The 21,778-nt window shown below is 51.5% G+C and overlaps 1 protein-coding gene across 5 annotated transcripts in view; it reads left to right on the forward strand.

The window, feature by feature from the left end:
- The window catches only part of PLXNA2 (plexin A2), a 144,361-nt gene that overhangs the window by 118,250 nt on the left and 4,333 nt on the right, over positions 1 to 21,778 (forward strand). For all 5 annotated transcript variants that reach the window (XM_079327268.1, XM_079327266.1, XM_079327265.1 and 2 more), the window contains exons 16-28: positions 127 to 294; positions 781 to 874; positions 2,002 to 2,241; positions 2,808 to 2,951; positions 4,324 to 4,558; positions 6,610 to 6,752; positions 9,013 to 9,281; positions 12,779 to 12,845; positions 13,372 to 13,518; positions 13,868 to 14,027; positions 14,139 to 14,242; positions 18,359 to 18,458; positions 20,582 to 20,772. In XM_079327268.1, the coding sequence (XP_079183394.1) occupies positions 127 to 294; positions 781 to 874; positions 2,002 to 2,241; positions 2,808 to 2,951; positions 4,324 to 4,558; positions 6,610 to 6,752; positions 9,013 to 9,281; positions 12,779 to 12,845; positions 13,372 to 13,518; positions 13,868 to 14,027; positions 14,139 to 14,242; positions 18,359 to 18,458; positions 20,582 to 20,772 (2,062 nt within the window). The remainder of the gene's footprint in view (positions 1 to 126; positions 295 to 780; positions 875 to 2,001; positions 2,242 to 2,807; positions 2,952 to 4,323; positions 4,559 to 6,609; positions 6,753 to 9,012; positions 9,282 to 12,778; positions 12,846 to 13,371; positions 13,519 to 13,867; positions 14,028 to 14,138; positions 14,243 to 18,358; positions 18,459 to 20,581; positions 20,773 to 21,778) is intronic.

A 21,778-nucleotide genomic window follows, 5' to 3' on the forward strand; every position in this document is an offset into this window, starting at 1 on the left:
CCAGGTACCAGAGTGGGGCTGGCTGATGGCTCAGCCCTTCACTGAGCTGCCCCAGGACAGGACAAAGGCTCTTTCCTGCCCCTACACCACCACCCCATTAACACTGCCCATTTCCCTCTTGTGCAGGCGATCCATGAACGAGATTGTTTGTGTGTCAGCACCCTCAGCCCATGGCCTGGGGGCTGTTCAGGTCTCTGTCAGTGTGGACAGGGCTCAGCTGGAGAGGACTTTGCTGTTTGAGTACATTGATGACCCCAAGGTGCAGCACATCGAGCCTGAGTGGAGCATCACCAGGTACCAGCTCTGACAGCACCTCCCTGGCTCTCCCCTGCTCTGGGGCTCCTCAGCACACCCAGGCCAGAAAAAGGGGCTGTTGGGAAATGCACATCCTGAATAGGTCAGGGCTGGGCATTTTTGGGGTTTGCATTTGCCTGGGGTTACCAGAGTGGTTGTGCTTAGCAGACCCTGCACCAAGAGCTTGGGGGCACAACCAAAGCCCAGCTCACCCCCTCTGCTGCAGAAAGGCACAGCTTCTCATTAAAGGCTCCTTCCTGTGGTCCTGGGATACAAAACCAGCAGCCACCAAGCAAGGAGAGAGCTGATGTTCATGAAAATGCAGTGTGAGGAGCAGGGTGGTGACAGCACGGGGACATTGCTGGCAGCCCTGGGCTGTTCCCATCCTCTCAAACCTGACCCTGCTGGCACCTGGGCTCTGGGGCTGGAGGGCAGGCTCTGTGCCCAGCCCAGCCCACTGACCAGGCTCTCCTGACTTTCCCACAGTGGCCACACACCTCTGACCATCACTGGCACCAACCTGGACGTGATCCAGGAGCCCCGGATCCGCGTCAAGTACAACGGGAAGGAGTTTGTCAACGTGAGTAGGGGCTGGCAGCTGGGAACATCATCCTGCAGCCCCCTGCACGGGGGCACTGCTGCCAGGGCTGCTGCCTGGGGGCTTTGCCATGGCAAACTCTGCTCTGGGGGTGTTTCCTGCACTCCCCCAAACTGGGGACACCGGGAAGAGGGAATTTAGCACACAAAAATGTGAAATTACCTCCTTCTCCTATCTATTCTTTCAGTCTGTGAGTGAGAAATTGAGATGAACCCCCAGCTAAATGGGGACTAAGCAAGGTTCTTGTGTGTGCTACAAGTAAGAATTGTGCCTCCAGGACTTTAGAAATTATTCTGATCAAGTAAAACTGAAATATATTGTTTCTATGCAGTGATCTTTGTGACTGAGTCTGTATTATCTGGGAAAGGGCAAATCACTTAGCAGTCTTTTCCTATTCCTTTTCTCCCCCTCAAGACCTTTTTCATCTGAGCTCTTTTTAAAAAGACATCTAATTTTGTTGCTAGCACTTGCAGTTATAGTGCTACAAAAATAATTCTGGAGACACAAAATTGAGTGAAATTAAATCTTTCACTTATGGAGGGAGGCCAAATGGTTGGGCTCTTGCTGCTTTACAAGGCAAGAGCCCCATAAATCAGTGATTTCCCTGCTCTGAGGGCTGAAGGAGCTGTGGGTGTCCTCAGCCCAGCTGGAGATGACCTTCATCTTCCCTCCTGCCCACCAGTGTCACACAATCCATTCCGTCCCCTCGCTGGTGTTTGGGAATGGCCTCTAATCCCCTCACCAGCAGGGAACAGGTATTCCCTATGGTCTGCTTCAGAGCTGGAGAGGAGGGAAGTGGAAAGAAATGGGAAAAAATAAAGAAAATAAATAAGAGCTGTTGTGTGAACCTTTAGCTCCACTGAAACACAGCTCACTTTGGGCTCACCCTCCATCTCTACCCCAGTGCCTTTGTGCTGGCTGAAGGAGAAGCAGATTACCCCAAACCACAGCACGGACTCAGTAAGGTTGGGAAAAAACTCAGATCACAAAGCATCCAGCCTGGATTAAATATCTCCAGCTAAGCATGAACCCACTGGCCCTCCCAGCCATCAGAGCATCCCAGCCCAGCTCGGGGCAGAGCTGCGTGTCTGAAATCCCCCCTCCCCCAGGTGTGTAAGGTGGTGAACGCCACGGCGCTGTCCTGCCTGGCGCCGCCGCTGAGCGCCGAGTACCGGCCAGGGCTGGACGCCGTGGAGCGCCCCGACGAGCTCGGCTTCATCTTCAACAACGTCCAGGCCCTGCTGGTCTACAACGACACCAAGTTCATCTACTACCCCAACCCCACCTTTGAGATGCTGAGCTCCACCGGCGTGCTGGAGCAGAAGCCGGGCTCTCCCATCATCCTGAAGGTAAGGACAGCCTGGCTCGGCACGTGGGGAGCTCCCAAAAACCCCAGAGGGATGAGGGGTTGGTTATCCCTGCTGCAGACCATGGGGTGCCCTGAAGAGAGCCTCACACAACCCGTGGGGAGCTCCCAAAAACCCCAGAGGGATGAGGGGTTGGCTATCCCTGCTGCAGACCATGGGGTGCCCCAAACAGAGCCTCGCTCACCCCATGAGAAGCTCTCAAAAACCTGAGCAGAAGGAAGGGATGAGGCGTTGGTTATCCCTGCTGCAAACCATGGGGTTCCCTGAAGAGAGCCTCACTCAGCCCGTGAGAAGCTCCCAAAAACCCAGGAGGGATGAGGGGATGGTTATCCCTGCTGCAGACCATGGGGTGCCCCAACAGAGCCCTTCTCAGCCCGTGGGGAGCTCCCAAAAACCCAAGAGGGATGGAGGGATGAGGGGTTGCTTATCCCTGCTGCAGACCATGGGGTGCCCCAAACAGAGCCCCACTGTTTGCACGAGCTGGGAGGGAGGTGGGAGCTGGAGCAATGCGCTGCATCCTTGCCGCCGTTGTGTCCCCATGTCCCCAGGGCAGGAACCTGTGCCCGCCCGCCCCCGGAGGAGCCAAGCTCAACTACACGGTGCTGATCGGGGAGACGCCCTGCGCTGTCACCGTGTCCGAGACGCAGCTGCTGTGCGAGCCCCCCACCCTCACCGGGCAGCACAAAGTGATGGTGAGGGGCCACACGTCCGGCCAGCATCCCCCTCCCCTCTCCTGCCCACCCTTTTTCCCATCCCCCATAGGATTTTGGATTTTATGGATGTCTAATTGGAATTTTAAGGTATTGGTGTGGATCAGCATGGAGAGACTTTGTCCTTCCTTAAGAGTCAGTCCCTTCTAGAAGGAAAAATGCCTCTCAGAGCCTTCTAGAAGAAACAAATCTTTCCCTGCGTGAAGTTGAGACCATTCCCAGTGTTCTCCCTCCTGGAGGGGTAGAATCAGCCCACAGAGACAGACCTGACCTGCCAAGAGGATGGAAAGGTTTTGCCTTTTCCCGAGGCAGGAGCCAGGAACATCTGAACACTGGAGTGGTTGGATCAACATCCAGGAGAGCAGCCAGTGCCTCTCTCTGCTCTGGGTTTGGGCACTGCTGCTTCCTCTGCTCCTCTTGCAGACCAAACCCCAGCTGCCGAATTGCCTGAGCAGAGCCCAAATGAGATTGTAATTGTGATTTATTTCCCTTGAAGTTCAGCATCCAAAACATATTCAGATTATCACAGTGTGACTCGCAGAAGCTCAACCTGGCTGAGAGCTGCTCACATCTGCGGCCAGGGCACATCCAAGAAAAGCCTGTCCTGGTGTCAACTGCAGCCTGTTTGCTCCACAGCTTTCACGTGGGGCTTTCTGCCCTCACAGTCACTCTGCTTTCTTGTCAGTGGAACCATCAGGGGCTTGTTAATGTCCGTGGTTTACGAAAAGGAGTTGAAAGCTTATAAAATGAAAGTCAAACAGAGCCATCAGATAATAAGAACAAAACCCAGATAGTGAAGGGCTGGCACATTTATCATCACTTGAAGCCTCACACAAGCAGCCCCCTCTGTGCCTTGTTGCCTTATACACTGAGAGTTGTGTATAATAACAACAGGGAATTCTTGAGCTTTGAGGCTAAAGAAGCATTTTATTGAAAAACCAAATTGTATTTATAGTGTGGTTAGCAAGTCTTGAACAGGACAGCAGTCCATTGGACAATAGAAGAAAACAGGTCCTGTCACATAGCACGAGAACTGTTTCTCAGTCAACACCAGGTGCTAATCTCTGTTTATTAATTCCTTTCTATTTACCAGAAAGTTATCATCCTGGGAAAGGCTCAGGCCAGAGCTGAGAAACTCTCAGCTGGGAAAAACTTTCCCAGCATGAGAAAAAGAGCTCAGAACCTGAAAAAAGGCCTGACAAGCCCTGCCTGGGCCTTCAGTGGTGTTCACAGTGTCTGAAGGCGTTTGGGGTTTTCAGTGCCTGAGCAGAGGCGGCTCGGTGCTCCCCAGGAACCTGCACAGGGACACACCAACATGCCCCAAACTGCCTCTGAGCCGCGCTGTGCCCCGCAGGTGCGTGTTGGGGGGGTCACCTTCTCCCCCGGCTCGGTGAGCATCGTGTCTGACAGCCTGCTGACCCTGCCCGCCATCGTCAGCATCGCGGCCGGCGGCTCCCTGCTCCTCGTCATCGTCGTCATCGTCCTCATCGCCTACAAGCGCAAGTCCCGTGAGAACGACCTCACCCTCAAGAGGCTGCAGATGCAGATGGACAACCTGGAGTCCCGCGTGGCCCTGGAGTGCAAGGAGGGTCAGTGCAGAGCAGCCCGGGGCTGGGAGCTCTCTGGGTGCTGCAGATCCTCTGTGGGTCCCAGTTCCCCCAGGGCATGGGGATTGCAGCAGGGGGTTGGCTGGGTGCTCCTTGGGGCTTGTTTGTAGGTGCTCCTTGGGGTTTGTGGGTGCTCCTTGGGCATTTATGGGTTCTCCTTGGCATATGTAGGTTCTCCTTGGATGTTTATGTGTTCTCCTTGGGCGTTTATGGATTCTCCTTGGGGTTTGTGGGTTCTCCTTGGGCATTTATGGGTGCTCCTTGGGCGTTTATGGGTGCTCCTTGGGGTTTATTGGGTTCTCCTTGGGCATTTATGGGTGCTCCTTGGGCATTTATGGGTGCTCCTTGGGGTTTATGGGTGCTCCTTGGGGTTTATGAGTTCTCTTTGGGATTTATGGGTTCTTCTCGGGGTTTATGGGTTCTCCTTGAGGTTTATGGGTGCTCCTTTGGGTTTATTGGGTTCTCCTTGGGCGTTTATGGGTGCCCCTTGGGGTTATGGGTTCTCCTTGGGGTTTGTGGGTGCTCCTTGGGGTTTGTGGGTTCTCCTTGGCATTTGTGGGTTTTCCTTGAGGTTCGTGGGTGTTCCTTGGAGGTTTATGGGTGTTCTTTGGGGTTTATGAGTTCTCCTTGGGGTTTGTGGGTGTTCTTTGGCGTTTATGGCTGCTCCTTGGAGGTTTATGGTCTCTCAGAGGTTTATGGGTGCTCCCTGGGGTTTGTGGGTGCTCCCTGGGGTTTGTTGGTGCTCCCTGGAGGTTTTGTGGGTTTCCCATGGGATTCCCACACCTGCCCCACCATGGGAAGGTGGCAGCCAGCAATGGTGAGCAGCAGACACGGCTCTGATGTGCAGGGGATGGGATCAGAGCTCAATTCTGCTCGAGGGCCCTGCCTGGCTCACACAGCAGGGCCAGCACGAGCCCCACAGTGCCCTGCTCAGTGTCCCCTTGCCTGAGGGATTTTGAGTGAGGGGTTTTTCAAAAGGCACAGAGAGAGGGGGACAGAGGGGCTCAGACCCCCAGATAACAGCGTGGATCCCAAACAGGAGGCAGCAGGGTGGGAATCTGGGCCAGTCCCTCCTCCAGCCTAAATGTCAGCCCAGAGCAGCAAGGGTATGGCTGGGAGTAGGGAGAAGCTCCTCAAGCATTTGCTTCTGTGAAATTTTGGGTGTTATTTGGAGGATCCAGAGCGACTGCTTGAGAGTTTCCACATGGACAAGTCCTGTCCCTTGCAAGGAGGCAGTTGAGCCCCCCTCACCCTGCAGGCGAAGGTGGGCTTTTGGGGGATGCTGCTGTTGTTTCCTGCATCCTCCCACCTGGGAAGGGGCTTCATCAATCCAAGTAAAATAAATAGCTGCAGATTTCATAGCAGAGAGAGAGTTGCATTGGATTTGTTCAGCTGATTTCAAGGGTAGCCTTGAAAGCACAGGGCAAAAATTGAGATATATGGAGGAGAAGCCACAGATTCGGTTTGGCACAGCCCAGCTGGGGCACAGAGGCTTCCTGAGCCAGCATGTCACACTTTGGAGAGGGAACACGAGGAGACACATCCAGTTGTATAACACAGTGTTAGGGGAGGAAGAATGAATCCTTTCCTGACCCCTGCAGCAGCTCAGATTTGATCTGCATCAGATTTGATTGTCTTGGCAACTGTTGATAGAGGAGGAAAACAAGAAGAAAGGAAAATAGGGGAGGCACCGAGTTATGAAAACAGATCCTTGTTTCTCTGTGCAGCCTCTAAAGGTGTTTTAGGTGTGTGTGCACAGGTGTGAACTGCATACAAATTAACCACAGCTTTGTTCTCCATCTCTGCTCTGAGCAGTGCCTACTCTCCCACCCTGGCTGCTCACACTGAGTCTCCAGGGGTGTCTGAGCTCCCTGGGATCCTTTCCTGGCCCCTCCTGCCGTGCCCACGGGGAGAGCAGGCACCCAGCCCTGCCCAAAACCATCTCCCAAAACCTTCTCCCAAAACCTCCCATAGAAAGGGGGGAAAGTGGAGCTCTCCTGATCTCTCCCTGAGCCATTCTCTTCCCTGAACAGCTTTTGCAGAGCTGCAGACAGACATCAACGAGCTGACCAGCGACCTGGACCGCTCGGGGATCCCCTACCTGGATTACCGCACCTACGCCATGCGGGTGCTGTTCCCTGGCATCGAGGACCACCCCGTGCTGCGGGAGCTGGAGGTAACTGCAGCTCTCCAAACTCCCCCAACCCTCTGGGAGGCCAGCAGGAAGCCCTGCAGCACCTTTATGGCTCCACACCAAACGCTGTTGGATGCCCTGGGGTCAGCAGGATGAGCCCCGGGTTCATTCTAACTCTGAGCTTGGAGTTTTATCTCCTCCCGCATCTCCAGATTCCTTTTGGTTTCTCCTCCCTGGTGTTGTTTTATTTTTATTTTATGAGGGGTTTTGTCGCTCTAGGGCAGTGGCAGAGCAGGGCAGAGTAGTCTTGGTGTGCTTTAAAGTCCTCCTAAGACACCCCGTGGGGCAGGGGATGGAGAAATGCCCGGAGCATCCCGCCCGGAGCATCCTGCTGCTGTTCCCTCGCGTGTCCACAGGAGGGCAAGGAGAATGCCCAGCATCCCAGCCTCTGAGAAAGCGCTTCCATCTCCCTGGTTTTCCCACCAGGATGTATAAAAAATATATAAAAAATTTTCACTGGGAGTACAGAGGAGTTGGGAGCGTTCAAAGGTCCATCAGTGCACCCGGCAGATGGGCCCTGCTCACCTGGGAGTGGCCAAAAAAAGGGATGGGACTCCATAAACATCATCTCCCACCTGGGATGGAGCTGCCATCCTCCATGTGGGATGCCCAGAGGCTCAGCCCAGCTTTTCAGAGATTGGGATTGCCCCATTAAATCCTGAAATCCTGTTTCCTCCTCACAGACCAGGGCTGGATGTAGGAGGGAGGAGCTCTGGTTGCTCCAGGGCTGGATTCCTTTTCCATGCAGGCACTTCCCACCACTAAAGCATTAATGAGGGTTCCTTTCCTCGGCCATCAGCACCAAGCAGTCACTGTGGTGCTGCTAAAACAGAAGCAGCCTCTCCCAGCCCATTCCTGCTCTGAGTTTTCCAGCTCCATGCATTATGTTTGCTGTTGGAGTTGCCAAAGAAGCTGATGCTCCAGCAAACAAATATGAATGCTTCTTTTTTACTCATGAAAAACAGAATTGCAGAAGTGATAAATGTGTTGCCAATTACACAGTTGCTTAATTATGTAACGTTAGTAAAACCAATACATAACTCTCCAAGATGTTTGGTAAAGAGTTGCTTCGTGCAGTTCATCATTTTCACTTGTAATGAATTACTTGAATCCGCAACTGGCTGAAAGCCTCAATTAATTTTTTACTCTTGGCCCATAATAAAGCAATAGTCTAAATTAGTATTTAATTTACTTACAAGAGTGTCACTTTTTGTGCAGAACAAGCAGAACTGGGTGTCATTTCGGGGGCTGTTGGGCTCAAACTGCTGCTTTATGGCGTGCACAGAGTGCAGCTCCCAGCCAGGATTCAGGGGAGCTGTGGAGGGGGAGCTTTGCTCAAGATGGACCAAAACCACATCCAGGGATGCTGGGACCCTGAGGGATGAGTGCAGCCAGAGTTAAACCATCCTGTGCACACTTCTGATGCCCCCAGTGTGAGAAGGACATGGAACTGCTGGAGCAAGTCCAGAGGAGGCCAGGAAGTTGCTGAAGGGAATGAAAGAGGCTGGGAGAGCTGGAAGTGTTCAGTCTGGAGAAGAGAAAGTTGTGTGGAGACCTCCCAGCACTTTCCAGGGTCTGAAGGGTGACAGGAGAGCTGGGGTTGGAGCTGATAATCAGGACCTGAGGGGACAGGACAAGGGAGAATGGATTCAGACTGTTAGAGGTCAGGCTTAGATGGAATATTGGGAAGAAATTATTCCCTGTGAGTGTGGGGAGTGTCCAGAGAAGCTGTGGCTGCCCCTGAATCTCTGAAGTGTTTGAAGCCAGGCTGGAGCACCATGGGACAGTGGAAAGTGTCCCTGCATTGCAGGGGGTGAGAAGAGATGATTTTCAATGTCCCTTCCCTCCCAAACCATTCCCTGCTCCTGTGATTTCCCTAGTGCTGGCAGGGTGACCACAGGACAGAGTGACCCCAGGGCAGGGTGACCCTAGGGCATGGTGACCCCAGGACAGGGTGACCCCACAGGACAGAGTAACCCCAGGCCAGGGTGACCCCACAGGGCAAGGTGAACCCAGGGCAGGATGACCCAGGACAGGGTGACCCCACAGGTCAGGGTGACCCCAGGGCAGGGTGACCCCAGGTCAGGGTGACCCCAGGACAGGTTGACCACACAGGGCAGAGTGACCCCAGGACAGGATGACCCAGGACAGGGTGACCCCAGGGCGCTGCACCGTTGCCCTCCCATCCCTTGTCCCCTTGTCCCCCCCATGCCATGGCTGACACCCTGCTCTCCCCCTGCAGGTCCAGGGGAACGGGCAGCAGAGCGTGGAGAAGGCCCTGAAGCTCTTTGCCCAGCTGATCAACAACAAGGTGTTCCTGCTGACCTTCATCCGCACGCTGGAGCTGCAGCGCAGCTTCTCCATGCGCGACCGCGGCAACGTGGCCTCGCTGATCATGACGGGGCTGCAGGGCAAGCTGGAGTACGCCACCGACGTCCTCAAGCAGCTGCTCTCCGACCTCATCGAGAAGAACCTGGAGAACAAGAACCACCCCAAGCTGCTGCTGCGCAGGTGAGGCCAGCACGGGGCTTCCAGCAGGAATTTCTGCATGGGATGGGCTGGGAGGGGCTGCCCAGGGTGTGGTGCTGTGTCTGGATGAGCTGGTGTGGTTGGCAAGGTGGGGATTGATCTCAGATTGTGCTCAGTGATCTCTGAGGTCGTTCCCAAGCTGATAGTAGCAGGATCTGTGACCTGAGGGCTCTGCAGGGGCTGGTGTTTGAAGGGAATCTCGGCTCTCCGTGGAGGATTCCCATCCATTTCCTCACCTGTCTCCAGGATGTGGGGTTAGCCCTGCTCTGGGAGGTCACAGATGGATGGACAGGGTCTCAAACCAAATTCTCTGTCTCTGCCTGGCTGTGCCACAGCTGGGCCAGGAGCTCCAGGATGGATTGAGCAACTCCCCCAAGGCAGAGCTGGGAAGTGGCACCAAGAAAACAGGGAAAAGGTGTGCATGAGTGTGGGGCATAACAGTGGGCACAAGGAAAAGGCTCCTCCTGTTCTCCACATCCTTGGGGTCCTGCAGAGCCTGGCCTTGCCCAATGCTGCCCCTCAGCTCTGCTGGCATCCTGCTGGAGAGAGGGGAGGTTTTCACAGCTCCAGGAAAATTTCAGGGGTCCCTGCAGCCACAATGAATATACTTGACAGGAAATTGCTTTAAATCTGGCTGTGTTTGCGGAGGCAATAACTCATCTTGGCAAAGGAAGCCGCCTTAATTTCCCCCGTGGCTTGACGAGTCGCTGGGAAGGCGTCTTCTGCCTCAGCCATCAATAATGACTTTTCCTGGCTCTCCAAAAAACACAGGGATGGCAATAAGAGCTGTGCCCCCTCCTCCCTGCACAGCCAGCAAGGAGTCAGGGCCATGGGCTGTCTGTCCCTGGGGCTGTCTGTCCTTGGAGCTGTCTGTCCTGTCTGTCCTGCACCAGGATTTACCCATTGCAATTTGGATCTTCCCAGGGATGGGGCATCTACCACCAATCTGGGCAATTTCACCACCTTTTTAACAATTCCTGCTTTATATCTAGTCTGAATCTACTCCCTTTTAGCTTTTTTCCTTGTCCTGATACTCCAGGTCCTATTAAACCTTGGGCTGGAGATCTTTCCCAACCCTGTGCCCGACTGTTCCAGCCCAGCCTGGAACTCCTTGCTCTGACTTAATAAGGAGTGATCAGCCATGAAGTGAAACACTATTTTTTAAAATGTTTTGAGCTCTCTGGTGGCAGCAGTTGATAACTGACACTCAGTTCTTTCCCTCTTTCTTCCTCTCTCTTTCTTCCTCGACTGCCCCTCGCGGGAGACAGCAAGAAAGTTGACGTTAAATCAAACAGCTGCTCTGGTTGCTGGCAACAGCAGTTTGGAGACCTACATAGAGCAGGGAGAATTAATAAAATACATATTTATTTTTTAGGTTCTCTCAGCTCGTTTTGTTTAGGTTTGTTTTCTTGCTGGTGCCTCAGGAAGCCGGCGGAGCAGCCAAGGCTGGGCGTTGGTGTCAGACTCCTTTGGAAAATCATCTCTGGATCATGCTGTGCCCTCCTCCTGTGGCCAGCATGACAAGGGCTTGCTCCAAGGCTAGGGATCCTCTTCTGCCCTGGGAATCTCCAGGAGCTTATTTTTAATTTTTGGAGCAGATCTTTAAGAGCATCCAGAGGCCGGCGATGGCACAGAGCGCTGCTGATTGGGACAGCTCAAAACCTGACAGCAGATTTTGGGGGTCAGCAGATTTTGGGGCTCAGCAGAGCCCTCTGTGTGTAGGAGGAAGGCCAGGCCCTGGGCTGTGAGGCAGTTTCCCATTTCCAAGGCACAGGAGGGCAGGGATGCTCCATGCAGCCATTCCTATGGAGGTTGAGAGCTGCTCCTCTTCCAGCCAGCACAGGGCAGTGAGGATAAACCCAATATTGACTCCACTGCTGTCCCCAGGATTGGGGCACTGCAAATGTCTCATGGTCAGGCTCTGCTGGGAAAAGATTCAGTGCTGGAAGCTCGGGAAAAATGGGATTGGACAGGGATGCTGTCAGGGGTTTCTTTGTGCTGCTCTTGTGTTGGTATTTCTGATAAAGAAATAAAAGGGAAGAGCCAGGCCTGGAGCATCCCATCCCATCCCATCCCATCCCATCCCATCCCATCCCATCCCATCCCATCCCATCCCATCCCATCCCATCCCATCCCATCCCATTCTCTCCTGAAAATGCCCCAACTTCTCTGTCTCTCCACATTTCAGTGCTTTTTGCAGAGCTGGTGTCAGGCCATGAGCAACCCACAGGGGCAGGACACAGCAGCTTCACTGGGAGGGCTAATTCTTAATTTAATATTCTATTAACAAATTAATTTATTAAATTAATATTTCCTCCTGAAGTCCTGAATGTATTATTTTCTGAGTTTTTCACCTCTTCTCTGCCTTGTGTCACTGGGCTGTTTGGAAGGGTGCTGGTTCTTCTCCTCTTTAATTGGGTGCCTGAAATATTTCAAACAGGAGATCTCCATGTGTGTGTCAATTTGTAGGATGAATTTTTAGGCAGCTAATCAATTCAGGCTTAAATTCTTTGGGGATGTGCAGACGTTTTCACGAATTCCTGGCAGATGTTGCCATCCTAGGAGATGATGGATGATGTGACCCCAGGTCTGTTGGCCAACTGGTGTCAGCTTTTGTTTGTTGAAATCTCTGGCTGCTGCTCATTCTTGATCTGATTGGTTCTGGAATCAAACCCTGTGTTTCTTTGGTGTGTGCTTGTAATTCCTAGCACTCAGAATGCTGTGGGGATTGTCCCTCATTTAAGTGGAAGAATGGGTAAAATGGGTCTGGAGTGAAATGTGATCCTGTCCAGGACAGGGAGGAGGTGACCTGGTTCATGGTGAGGGATCAGTCCCCAGGGAAAGAATGCAGGGAATTGCATCCATCCCTCTTTGCTTGCTGGAATTTGGGCCAGATCCTGGTGTCCAAGGCTGGTGGTGCTGTCAGGGTCATGATGACTGCTGGCCAGGCTGCAGCACAGCAGCTCTTCTCTGCACGGGGCTGGGGCTCCAATCTGAGACACTCTGCAGTCAGCAGAGCCATCCCATCCCATCCCATCCCATCCCATCCCATCCCATCCCATCCCATCCCATCCCATCCCATCCCATCCCATCCCACCCCAGATATGTGGAGCTTTAAGGGAAGCCTCTGGGTCCTGCAGAGGCAGCGTTAAAAAACCCCATTAGAAGCCATGGTACTGAAATTAGAGATAATCTCGGGCACAATGTGGGGAGAGGACACTGGGTGGGACTGGGGAGAAAGCTGCAATTTCACTGCCATTGTCACTCCGCTGTCCCTGATTGCCAGGAGCTGCTGTAAATCCCAGTGATTTACTGAGCCAGGCTGTAATTTGCACCACATGCGAGGAGCCGAGTGTCACCAAGCTGGTGTCACCAGGATGGTGTCACCAGCCCCATCAGGGCTGCTCCTGCCCCAGGGGGCTGTGCCAGGTGCAGATTTGGGGGCTCTGTGTGTGATGTGCACCCTCCTCCCTCCCCAGGACCGAGTCAGTGGCTGAGAAGATGCTGACCAACTGGTTTGCCTTCCTGCTGCACAGATTCCTCAAGGTAAGGAGGGCTGGAGAGGGGACCCCGCTGCTGTCCCACCCTCCAGCCACCCCTGGGGTGCATCTGGGGGTGAAACTCTTCCATCAGCCTCCAAAAAATGGAGTAGCAGGGATGGAGAGGTGGAAATGTGCGCTGGGGCTGCTGCTCCATGCTCACAGCCTCAGATGTCCTGGAGTAATTCCCACTAAAGCGGGTTCTGTTTCACCTCTGTGGTACCTGAGGGAGATCCTCATGTCTTCATGTCTCAGCTTCCATAGCTTTTAACTTAATTTGTGGCTTTGGAAGCCCCACTGAATTTGCTCCAGGGGAGTGAACAGTGAGATGGAGATCTCAAATTCCATTTTTTTACAGCCACATGGATTCAGGAGGGGTTTGGCAAAGCCAGCACAGTCGTGGAGCAGTGGAGCTTGGCTGTGGCTCTCCAGGGCTACACATGGGCTAAGGATGGAGTCAGGGGGACTCTGCTGGGAGCCCCCAGGAGAGTCACCTGCGCCCTGTGTGACCCTGGTGGCCTCCTCTCATGCAGGAATGTGCTGGAGAGCCCCTGTTCATGCTCTACTGTGCCATCAAGCAGCAGATGGAGAAGGGCCCCATCGATGCCATCACGGGGGAGGCGCGGTACTCCCTGAGCGAGGACAAGCTCATCCGGCAGCAGATCGAGTACAAAACCCTGGTGAGTGAGGAGTGCTCAGCCCTCAGCTGTGCTGGCCCTCGGGGCAGGGGTCAGGACACTGCCTGAGGTGTGAGCATTGCTGGGCCCAGCCAGGTGTGCCCCCGTTCTGCAGGTTTGGGAAGGCAGGTGTGGGGTGAGTGTTTTATCAGCCTGTGCTCTGGGCATTGCCCTCCTTCAATGAGTGAAAATGGACACCCAGGGCTCCCCTCCCAGCAATAATTGTATAAATGTTATAGATGCAGTAGCAGTGATGCATTTAGTGCTGCAGGGGTTTTTTTTGTGGGAAGAGGTTGTTGTGACACGTGGTTACACTTCTCCTTTAGAGCATGGCGAGGTTCTTCTCTTGCAGATCCTAAACTGTGTGAACCCAGACAACGAGAACAGCCCAGAGATCCCCGTGAAGGTGCTGAACTGTGACACCATCACCCAAGTCAAGGAGAAGATCCTGGATGCCGTGTACAAAAACGTCCCCTATTCCCAAAGACCGAGAGCTGTGGACATGGATTTGGGTAGGAGCTGCCCTGCCTAGTGGGAGGGGGGTGACCAGAGGGGCTGGGGGAGGTTCCTGGGGGGGGTTTGCAGGGCTTGGCCCCTCTGACTGTGGCTGTCCCCTGTCCCAGAGTGGCGGCAGGGCCGCATTGCCCGCGTGGTGCTGCAGGATGAAGACATCACCACCAAGATCGAGGGGGACTGGAAGCGCCTGAACACCCTGGTGCACTATCAGGTGAGGGACAGCCCCACTGACAGTCCCAGAAAGCTGCCAGCAGGGAAAAGAACCTCAGGAACATCATTCCCAAGCATCTCATCTGCCCAGGCAGACAGGGAGGTCACGTTTGTGTGATAAACCTGAAGGGTTCCATGTGCTCTAGCATTAGGGGGGGAAAGCAACCTTGACACCGAGCTCAAAGGAAGCAGCAGAGTTGAAAATTGGCTAAATTAAACCTGCCAACCATGGGAGAGAGGCAAAGGGAGCAGTGCAGGGGCTGAGCTGACACTGCTCGGGGAGAGGGATCTGGGACAGCCTGGAGAGCAGCATGGGGAGGCTTGGGGCTTTGTTTGGGGGTCTGGAACAGCCTGGAGGGCAGCAGGGGAGGCATAAAGCCACAGGAAAGTGGAGCCAGGTAATGAAGATGCTCAGGTTGGGTGAGGAGAAATCCTCAGAAATTCTTGCCACCTTTAGCTTCTGTATAGGGCAGAGTCTGTTGGGAAAGGTTCCTTGCAGTGTGAAAGATGGGGAGAGAGGGAGCTGAGGAAGGTTTGGTTAGAGGGAATCCAAGCAAAAGATGGGAGGAGAGGGAAGGAGGGGCTGAGGAAGGTTTGGTTGCAGGCAATCAAAGGCTTTCCCTCCCAGCCTGTCTGCAGCACAGGATAACTGCATTAATTGGGACCTGTAACCTACTCCTGTCCATCAGCACCTCCCCAGAAGTGTTTAGTATTTAATCTGGCATCTCTCCCTGTTTATCCAGCATCTCCAGCCCATCAGGCTGCCTCATGCTGGGGGACTTGAATGGGAGCCAGTATTGACAGGAGCCCTGCAATCAGGGAGTGAGGCAGCAGAGTGCCATCAATATGCACAGTGCATGTTAAAAAGCACCTCCAGGGTCAACTTCTCCAAGCAGCCCCCAGGATTTAAACACAGATTACCGTGAAATGTCAGAGGAGTTGCGCAGATTAATTCCATTGTTCCTAAAAATCTGTTTTACCTGACAGTTGCAAGGGATTAACCAACATGCAGGGAAGCAGCGAGACTTTATTATGCCTTGATCTTTAAAAGTCATCGTGAGGAAGTCACAAGTGAAAGCTGTGCCTGTCTGATGTGTGCTGGATGCTGGGGGAGGGAGAACTTTCATTCCAGTGCCTGTGGGAAAACCTGAGCCAAAAGCTTCCTCTTAAAATAAACAAAATCCTCGCAGCACTCGAGATGCTGCAGCTCTTGCTGCCATCTGAATGTCAGGTTTGCTCTGGAAGAAAGGAGAATTGGCAGCCAGACATCCAGCCAGGGAGTGACACGAGTCTGCCTGCTCTGGCCCGAGCTCTGCTCAGCCCAACGGAGCTGTCTCACTCATTAAAGAGAAGCCAAATTCTTTTAACTGCAGCAGAAATCCTGTCAAGGCAAGGCTCTTGCAAAAAACTAACAGACATGCTTTGTTGTTTGTTTTTTTTTTTTTTTTAATTTTTTTTTTATTCTTACCAGTTTGGGTTTGGTTTTTTTTTTTTTTTTCTGCTGGAGTAGAAGTTTTTATTAGGTATCAAAAATACAGATGTTCCAGGACTACACAGTAAAACAGATACCTGGGTAAAGGCCCAGCTTTAAGAGGGAGTTCCAAGTGCTCTCACTGTTTAACAGGAGTGTGACACATGAACCAGGTGTGGTTAAAACCATTAAAATAAACGTGGATTTCCAGAGGAGCAGTAAAGATGATTTCTAGATGTCTAGGTAAGAAATGAAGGCTGCTTTGCAAAGCTCTGCCCATCTTTTATTCCGAGCTGTTTTGTCTTTATCCTGCTCTGAAGGCAGGAACTGCCTGGCTTTGCAGGAGCATCCTGCAGCTCCAGGTGTGTCCCTTGGGCAGGTGCTGGCACCTGGGAGGCAGCAGGAGGGGCCAGAGCCCTGCTGGTCCTCAATTCCCTGCTCCTGATTCCTGGGATTCATTCCCCACAGCCCCAGAGCACCATCCTCCTCCTCACTGTGCCCTCAGGGGGTGATTTCATCCCGAGGGTTTCCCAGTCCACACCTGGACCCTGCATTTGGACACGTTGCTTTTGTTTTCTACATTAGAATCACAAAAACCACAATGCATTTTTCATGGGAAGCCTTCACATACAAAACCCAAATTGGAATTAAAGAGAAATATCCACTCTTCTAATAGTTTTGAACGTTATGAAATTATAGAGGGAACTGTGCACCTCCTGCTTATTTCTTCATTTATAAAAATAGATGTGTAGCTTAAATAAGTGTAATTCTTTGTTAAATTCTCTGGAGCTGTTACACATGGCAAGGATTTGTGTTACATTTGTGTCGTATCCTTTTGGTTTCATGGCTATTAAACTCCATGGGAGAGTCCTACCCCGTGTGGTTTCACTCAGGAAAAATGAAACACTGAATTTAATATCAAATGATTTACAGTGGCTCACGCAGGGTTAACTCAGAGGCAGCAGAGCATGAATACCTGTCAGCCCCTTCGAGTCTGGAGAAGCCAGGAGACCTGGAAACTGCTTTAAATGAAAAATTAGAAGGAGAAAAGGGAAGGTTTGGGTGGAAAATGAGGCTTAGGAGGCGAGGGTGGTGCGGGTGGAATCATCATCACACCCTCCCTGCTCCTCACAAACACAGCTCCATGGCCTGGGCTCCCTTCTCCCCCTGCCCAGGCTTGATTTCCCCTCCTTAAGGTGGTTTGTGGCCCCGTGTTTCCAGCTTGTAGAATAATCAGAATATTTATAAAGTTGTGAAGCAGGCAGGCAGCTCGGAGCGTGTCCCGGGGGTGCCGTGGCAGCGCGTGCTCCACCTGAGGCTGATCTGCAGCTGCTGGGGCTGAGCTGACAGCAGCCATTCCTCCCAAAATTTACAGACTGAGAGGGCTCCTTTGTGTGTGTGTGTGTGTGGAATTTTTAGTGCCTCTCTCCCAGTTAAGCACAGCTCTGGTGGAAGTGGATCCGGCACGGGAGCACCCTGGGCTCGGGTTTCCCCCTGGTGAAACGGAGCTGAAGTGGCAGCTAATAACAGCCTAAGAAAATAATATCAGCACTGATCACTTCTTCCACTGACTTAATAAATTGGATGAAGTGAGGCAGGAGCAGCAAAGGAAATAATGGAGGTGTTAGGAGTGTTTTGCTTAGAAAAATCTCACTTTTGTGCCGTGAAACACAAGTAACCATTATTTCCACTATCGCCAGCAATAATAATAACTCGGATTTCTGTGAAACCTCTTATCTGGATGGAGCCCAAAGCCTTGGAGGCAGCACAGGTCGTGGTGTGCAGCTCCCCTTGGTGCTGCAGATAGGGTAAAAACCCCTGGAGCTGCTGATGGGGGCAAAAAACCTCCATTCATAGGCTCAGTGCTGAGCCCATCACGAGATTCCTGGCAAATAATACAGGATTTAGCCCCAAGAAGCAATTCCTGCAGCAGGAAGGGACATTTATTTTTTTGCTGAGCCTCTAAAACCTGTCTGCTGGGCCCTGCAAGCCGTGGTGGCTCTTCTCCCTCGTTGTGCTGCACCACAGGTCACAAGTTCAGAATTAAAAGCTACTCAGGCCCATTCCCTGGAAACCTGCAGATCCTTAATTAAGGGGAATAAGTTAGAAAACTTCCAGTGACTACCAGATTTATAGGGAGGATAAAATTAAACATGGCTACTAAAATCTGCTGTAACAAAACCTTGTTAGTGCTAATGTTCATTTATAGTTTGACTTCCCAGTGTTTAATTCCTTCTCTGGAGCAGTAAAGGGATAACAATTAAATACCCTGAAAGATGGCTTTATGACTTGCTCCACTGTAAATCAAACTTTTAAAGTTCGTAAAAATTGCTAAAATAAAAAATGGTTTAATAGGAATGTTTTATGGCCCATAACGTTATTACAGCCCTTTTATTCCCTCTGCATTGTTACTTTAATTGGATCACAACAATTCTTGAGATTCTCATTTTTATTGGGTAAGGCATAATCTTAAATCAGAACGACCAAAAGCATCTTCACCACATCTTTTGATTTATCCCTCATTTCCTTCAGGCTCTTGCAGGGCTCAGCCAGGCTGGGAGTGTGTCCTGGACTCCCTTCCCCAGGATCTGCTGGATCCAGGATGGGCAGGAATCCCCCTGAGCTCCTCCTGCTTTGCCTCCCCAGGTGTCAGACCGCTCTGTGGTGGCTCTGGTTCCCAAGCAAACCTCCTCCTACAACATCCCTGCCTCTGCCAGCATCTCCAGGACATCCATCAGCAGATATGGTAAGAAATGGGATGGGAAGGGATGGCTCATGGACACACACTGGGATTTAGGTGGGGAAAAAGCAGCAGCTTCCCCCAAAGAACCACCCAAAATGAATGTAAATCCAAACAGAAAAACATCCCTGGCTGCTGGTTTGGATTGCAAAGGCTTTTCCAGCTGTGGGAGCAGCAAAAGGACCAGGGAAGGTGAGGAAGGGAAAAGGAAATGCCAAGCACAGGAGCAGCCTTTGGAAATGTGGGAATTGGGAAAATTCTGAGGGCTCAGAGGGGATGGGTGATGCAGGAGAGCATCTTTGAGCCCTTGTCCCTGAGCAGGGCTGCAGCACAGATAAACCTGATCCCTCCCCCATTTCCTCCTGAGTGCAGGATCCTGAGCTCGGAGCTAATGGGTCACAAATGGGGAAGGGCAATCTTAGCACAGAGTGCAGGGATGTGCACACCTGGGAATTCCTGATTTGCATAATAGAAGGGCTCAGCACATTCCAGAGGGTCCCTGAAGATGCTGCAGCCTGAGAAAATGAGCCTGGAGGTGCCAGGTGCACGCTTGGAACACTAAATCCACAATAATTGTAATAATAGACTTCCATAAAAGGCAGCAGTGGCAAAATCTCTCGAGTGCTGATCTTTCATTATCGTTCATTTCACAGAGTGTTTTACCAGCAAAAAGTCTCCTGACAAAGCCATCTCCTCCTCCTGTTTATAGCTCCCAAAATAATGTTGGTTTTTAGCTCAAGCAAGTGTTCTGTCCCCAAAACCAGGGGAGTCTTGAGGTAAAATCCAGGAGAAAAGGCATTTCTGCCATCCAGGTGCAGGCCCACAAGTGTCCAACACATCCCACAGCCCAGGTGATGGAAAATCCAAGGCTGGGTCTCACAGCCTGAGCCTTCAGTGCTCATTGATCTCTGTCAGCTGCAAAAGCTTTTGCAAAGCACCAACACGAGCGATCATTGCTCATGTTGAGATTAATATTTCTAATTGTGCCGGCAGAATTTAAATTAGATACTTATTTACTTCCCCTGTTATATATCAGTACAGAGATATGTTTAAAAATAGAATTACTGCATGCTTCCTGAGCTGTCCCCCTGTCTGTCTCCTTAATTATATCAGTTGGAGCACTCATTTATCTAAGCCTTAATCAGGGATGAAAATCCAGCTACTTTGGTAATGACTTGAGTATTTCCCTCAGCTGATTTATGATCGATCCCCACACTCCTGACGAGGAGGGTGAGCAGTGAATTGAAGGCTAAACTTGAGAAAATGCACGAGATTCCCAGAGAACAAAGGAATCTAGCAAGAGGAAAAATTCAGCAAGGCACATTTGGGCTCCTCAGCCTCGTGTCTGGTCCTGGAGACGCTGGGGATCCAGGGAGGGACATTCTTTGGGAAGTGAAATACATAAATTAACATGTTTTAGATTTAGATTTAGATTTAGATTTAGATTTAGATTTAGATTTAGATTTAGATTTAGATTTAGATTTAGATTTAGATTTAATAGTGCCACATCCCCCCATGGTTTCTGAGCAATTGAGGGAAGGTTGTCTGGTGTCCTTGGAGCTCCCTTTCCCTGCAGGGACAGCAGGAGGCTGGAGCATCTCAGCCCAGGGGCAGCACAGGGTGCAGGACTGGCCTCAGGCTCTGCTCTTGATGCTCAGCTTGAGTCCTCACTGCTCTCCTGAAAGCCTCAAGCAGTTTATCCTGCCCTCTGTGCTGGCTGTGCTCCTCATTATTTACAAAATCCTGAAATCAGGGCTCTGCTTCTGCACTAGTTGGTGTCTGGGGTCAATGTGTGTGAGCTGTGACTCAGGGAGGATTTTTGTGTGGATCTGTACGAGGAGTTCACATCAGGGAAGCATGTGAATGGGGCAGGAAAGGCCACATATGGGAGAAAAAAACCCTCAATTCTGAGTTTTTTTGTTGAACGGAGACCAACACAGATTTTTGGCAAACACCAGATTTTGACGGCGCGGAACAAGAAACGCGCGCAAAACAAAAACGCGGCGGTTTTCCATTAAAAAAAAAAAACAAAAAAAAACAATGCCAGCTATTTGGGCACGGCAAGGGCACTGAGGGAGGAGCAGAAGGGTTTTGCTGTGACCATCACCCTCCTCTCTGCCCTGGCCCAGACTCCACGTTCCGCTACACCGGGAGCCCCGACAGCCTGCGGTCGCGCGCGCCCATGATCACGCCCGACCTGGAGAGCGGCGTCAAGGTCTGGCACCTGGTCAAGAACCACGACCACGGAGACCAGAAGGAGGGAGACCGGGGCAGCAAGATGGTGTCTGAGATCTACCTGACCAGGCTGCTGGCTACAAAGGTACCTGAGCTGAATTTACCTGCAGAATGCAGCCCCTGGGTTGGCTGCGCTTTCCTGGGGTTGGGAGGGTCCTGGAGCAGCAACAGAAGCACAGCCCAGATTTCCTCACGCTCAAGGCGATTGCAGTTCTCTATTTTTATTTGCACAGTGTTAAAATACAAATTGGTGACTGCAGCAGTGCCTGGAAATATTTACCCATTTCCTCGACCAGACACGGTTTTCTTGCCTTTCCCCATGTGCTCATCAGCGTGGATAACACAGCTGTGCTTTGGAAAGTAGAAAATAGAATTGTTTCAGGTTAGAAATAAAGAGTAAATGAGTGAGTAGCTGCAGGCTGGAGTTTTCCCCTGGGATCCTCCAGCAGTGTTTGAAAAGATCCCAACCTTGGTAATTCCCATGGTAGCGGCACTTTTTGGGGCTGGTAACATTTAGTGTCCCTTCCTGTCACTGCTGCTTGGCCAGGGAAGTGCCTGTCCCTCCCCTCACTCCCTGAATTCCTGCTCCTGTCACCAAACTTGCAGGAAAAACAGAAACTCTCCAACAACATCTTTTCAATATTAGAGAATTAGATATTACATTATTCTGGCCAGGATGTGCAATAGAAATTATTTAATCCACACATGCCTGGGTTGTGCAGTGAAAATCATTCCATCACACATCAGGTTTTTACCCCATTTTTCACATATTTATATATAAAACCTCCAAAGAAATTCACATTCACGGCTTCTAAATTACACAATTCTTAGTATTCCATCTCCTAATGTTTATTGATCCTTCCAATGTTAATTTGGTCCTCATTCTCTGGTTCTCTTATCAATCATTTCCTAGACCAGGTGTCTCTGATCACACCAGAGGGTGATGTTTGTTAATACTCATTTACCCCCTCTGTATCTTCTGGCTCTGGGAATCTCCTTGTCACTGATAGAACCCCAGAAATTCTCAAACCCTCAACGAAACTGAACCTTTCCAAGAGCAAACTTCACTTCCCCCACCCTCAGCAGAGACA

Source organism: Erithacus rubecula (assembly GCF_903797595.1).
Source record: "Erithacus rubecula genome assembly, chromosome: 26".
NCBI classification, from domain to species: domain Eukaryota; kingdom Metazoa; phylum Chordata; class Aves; order Passeriformes; family Muscicapidae; genus Erithacus; species Erithacus rubecula.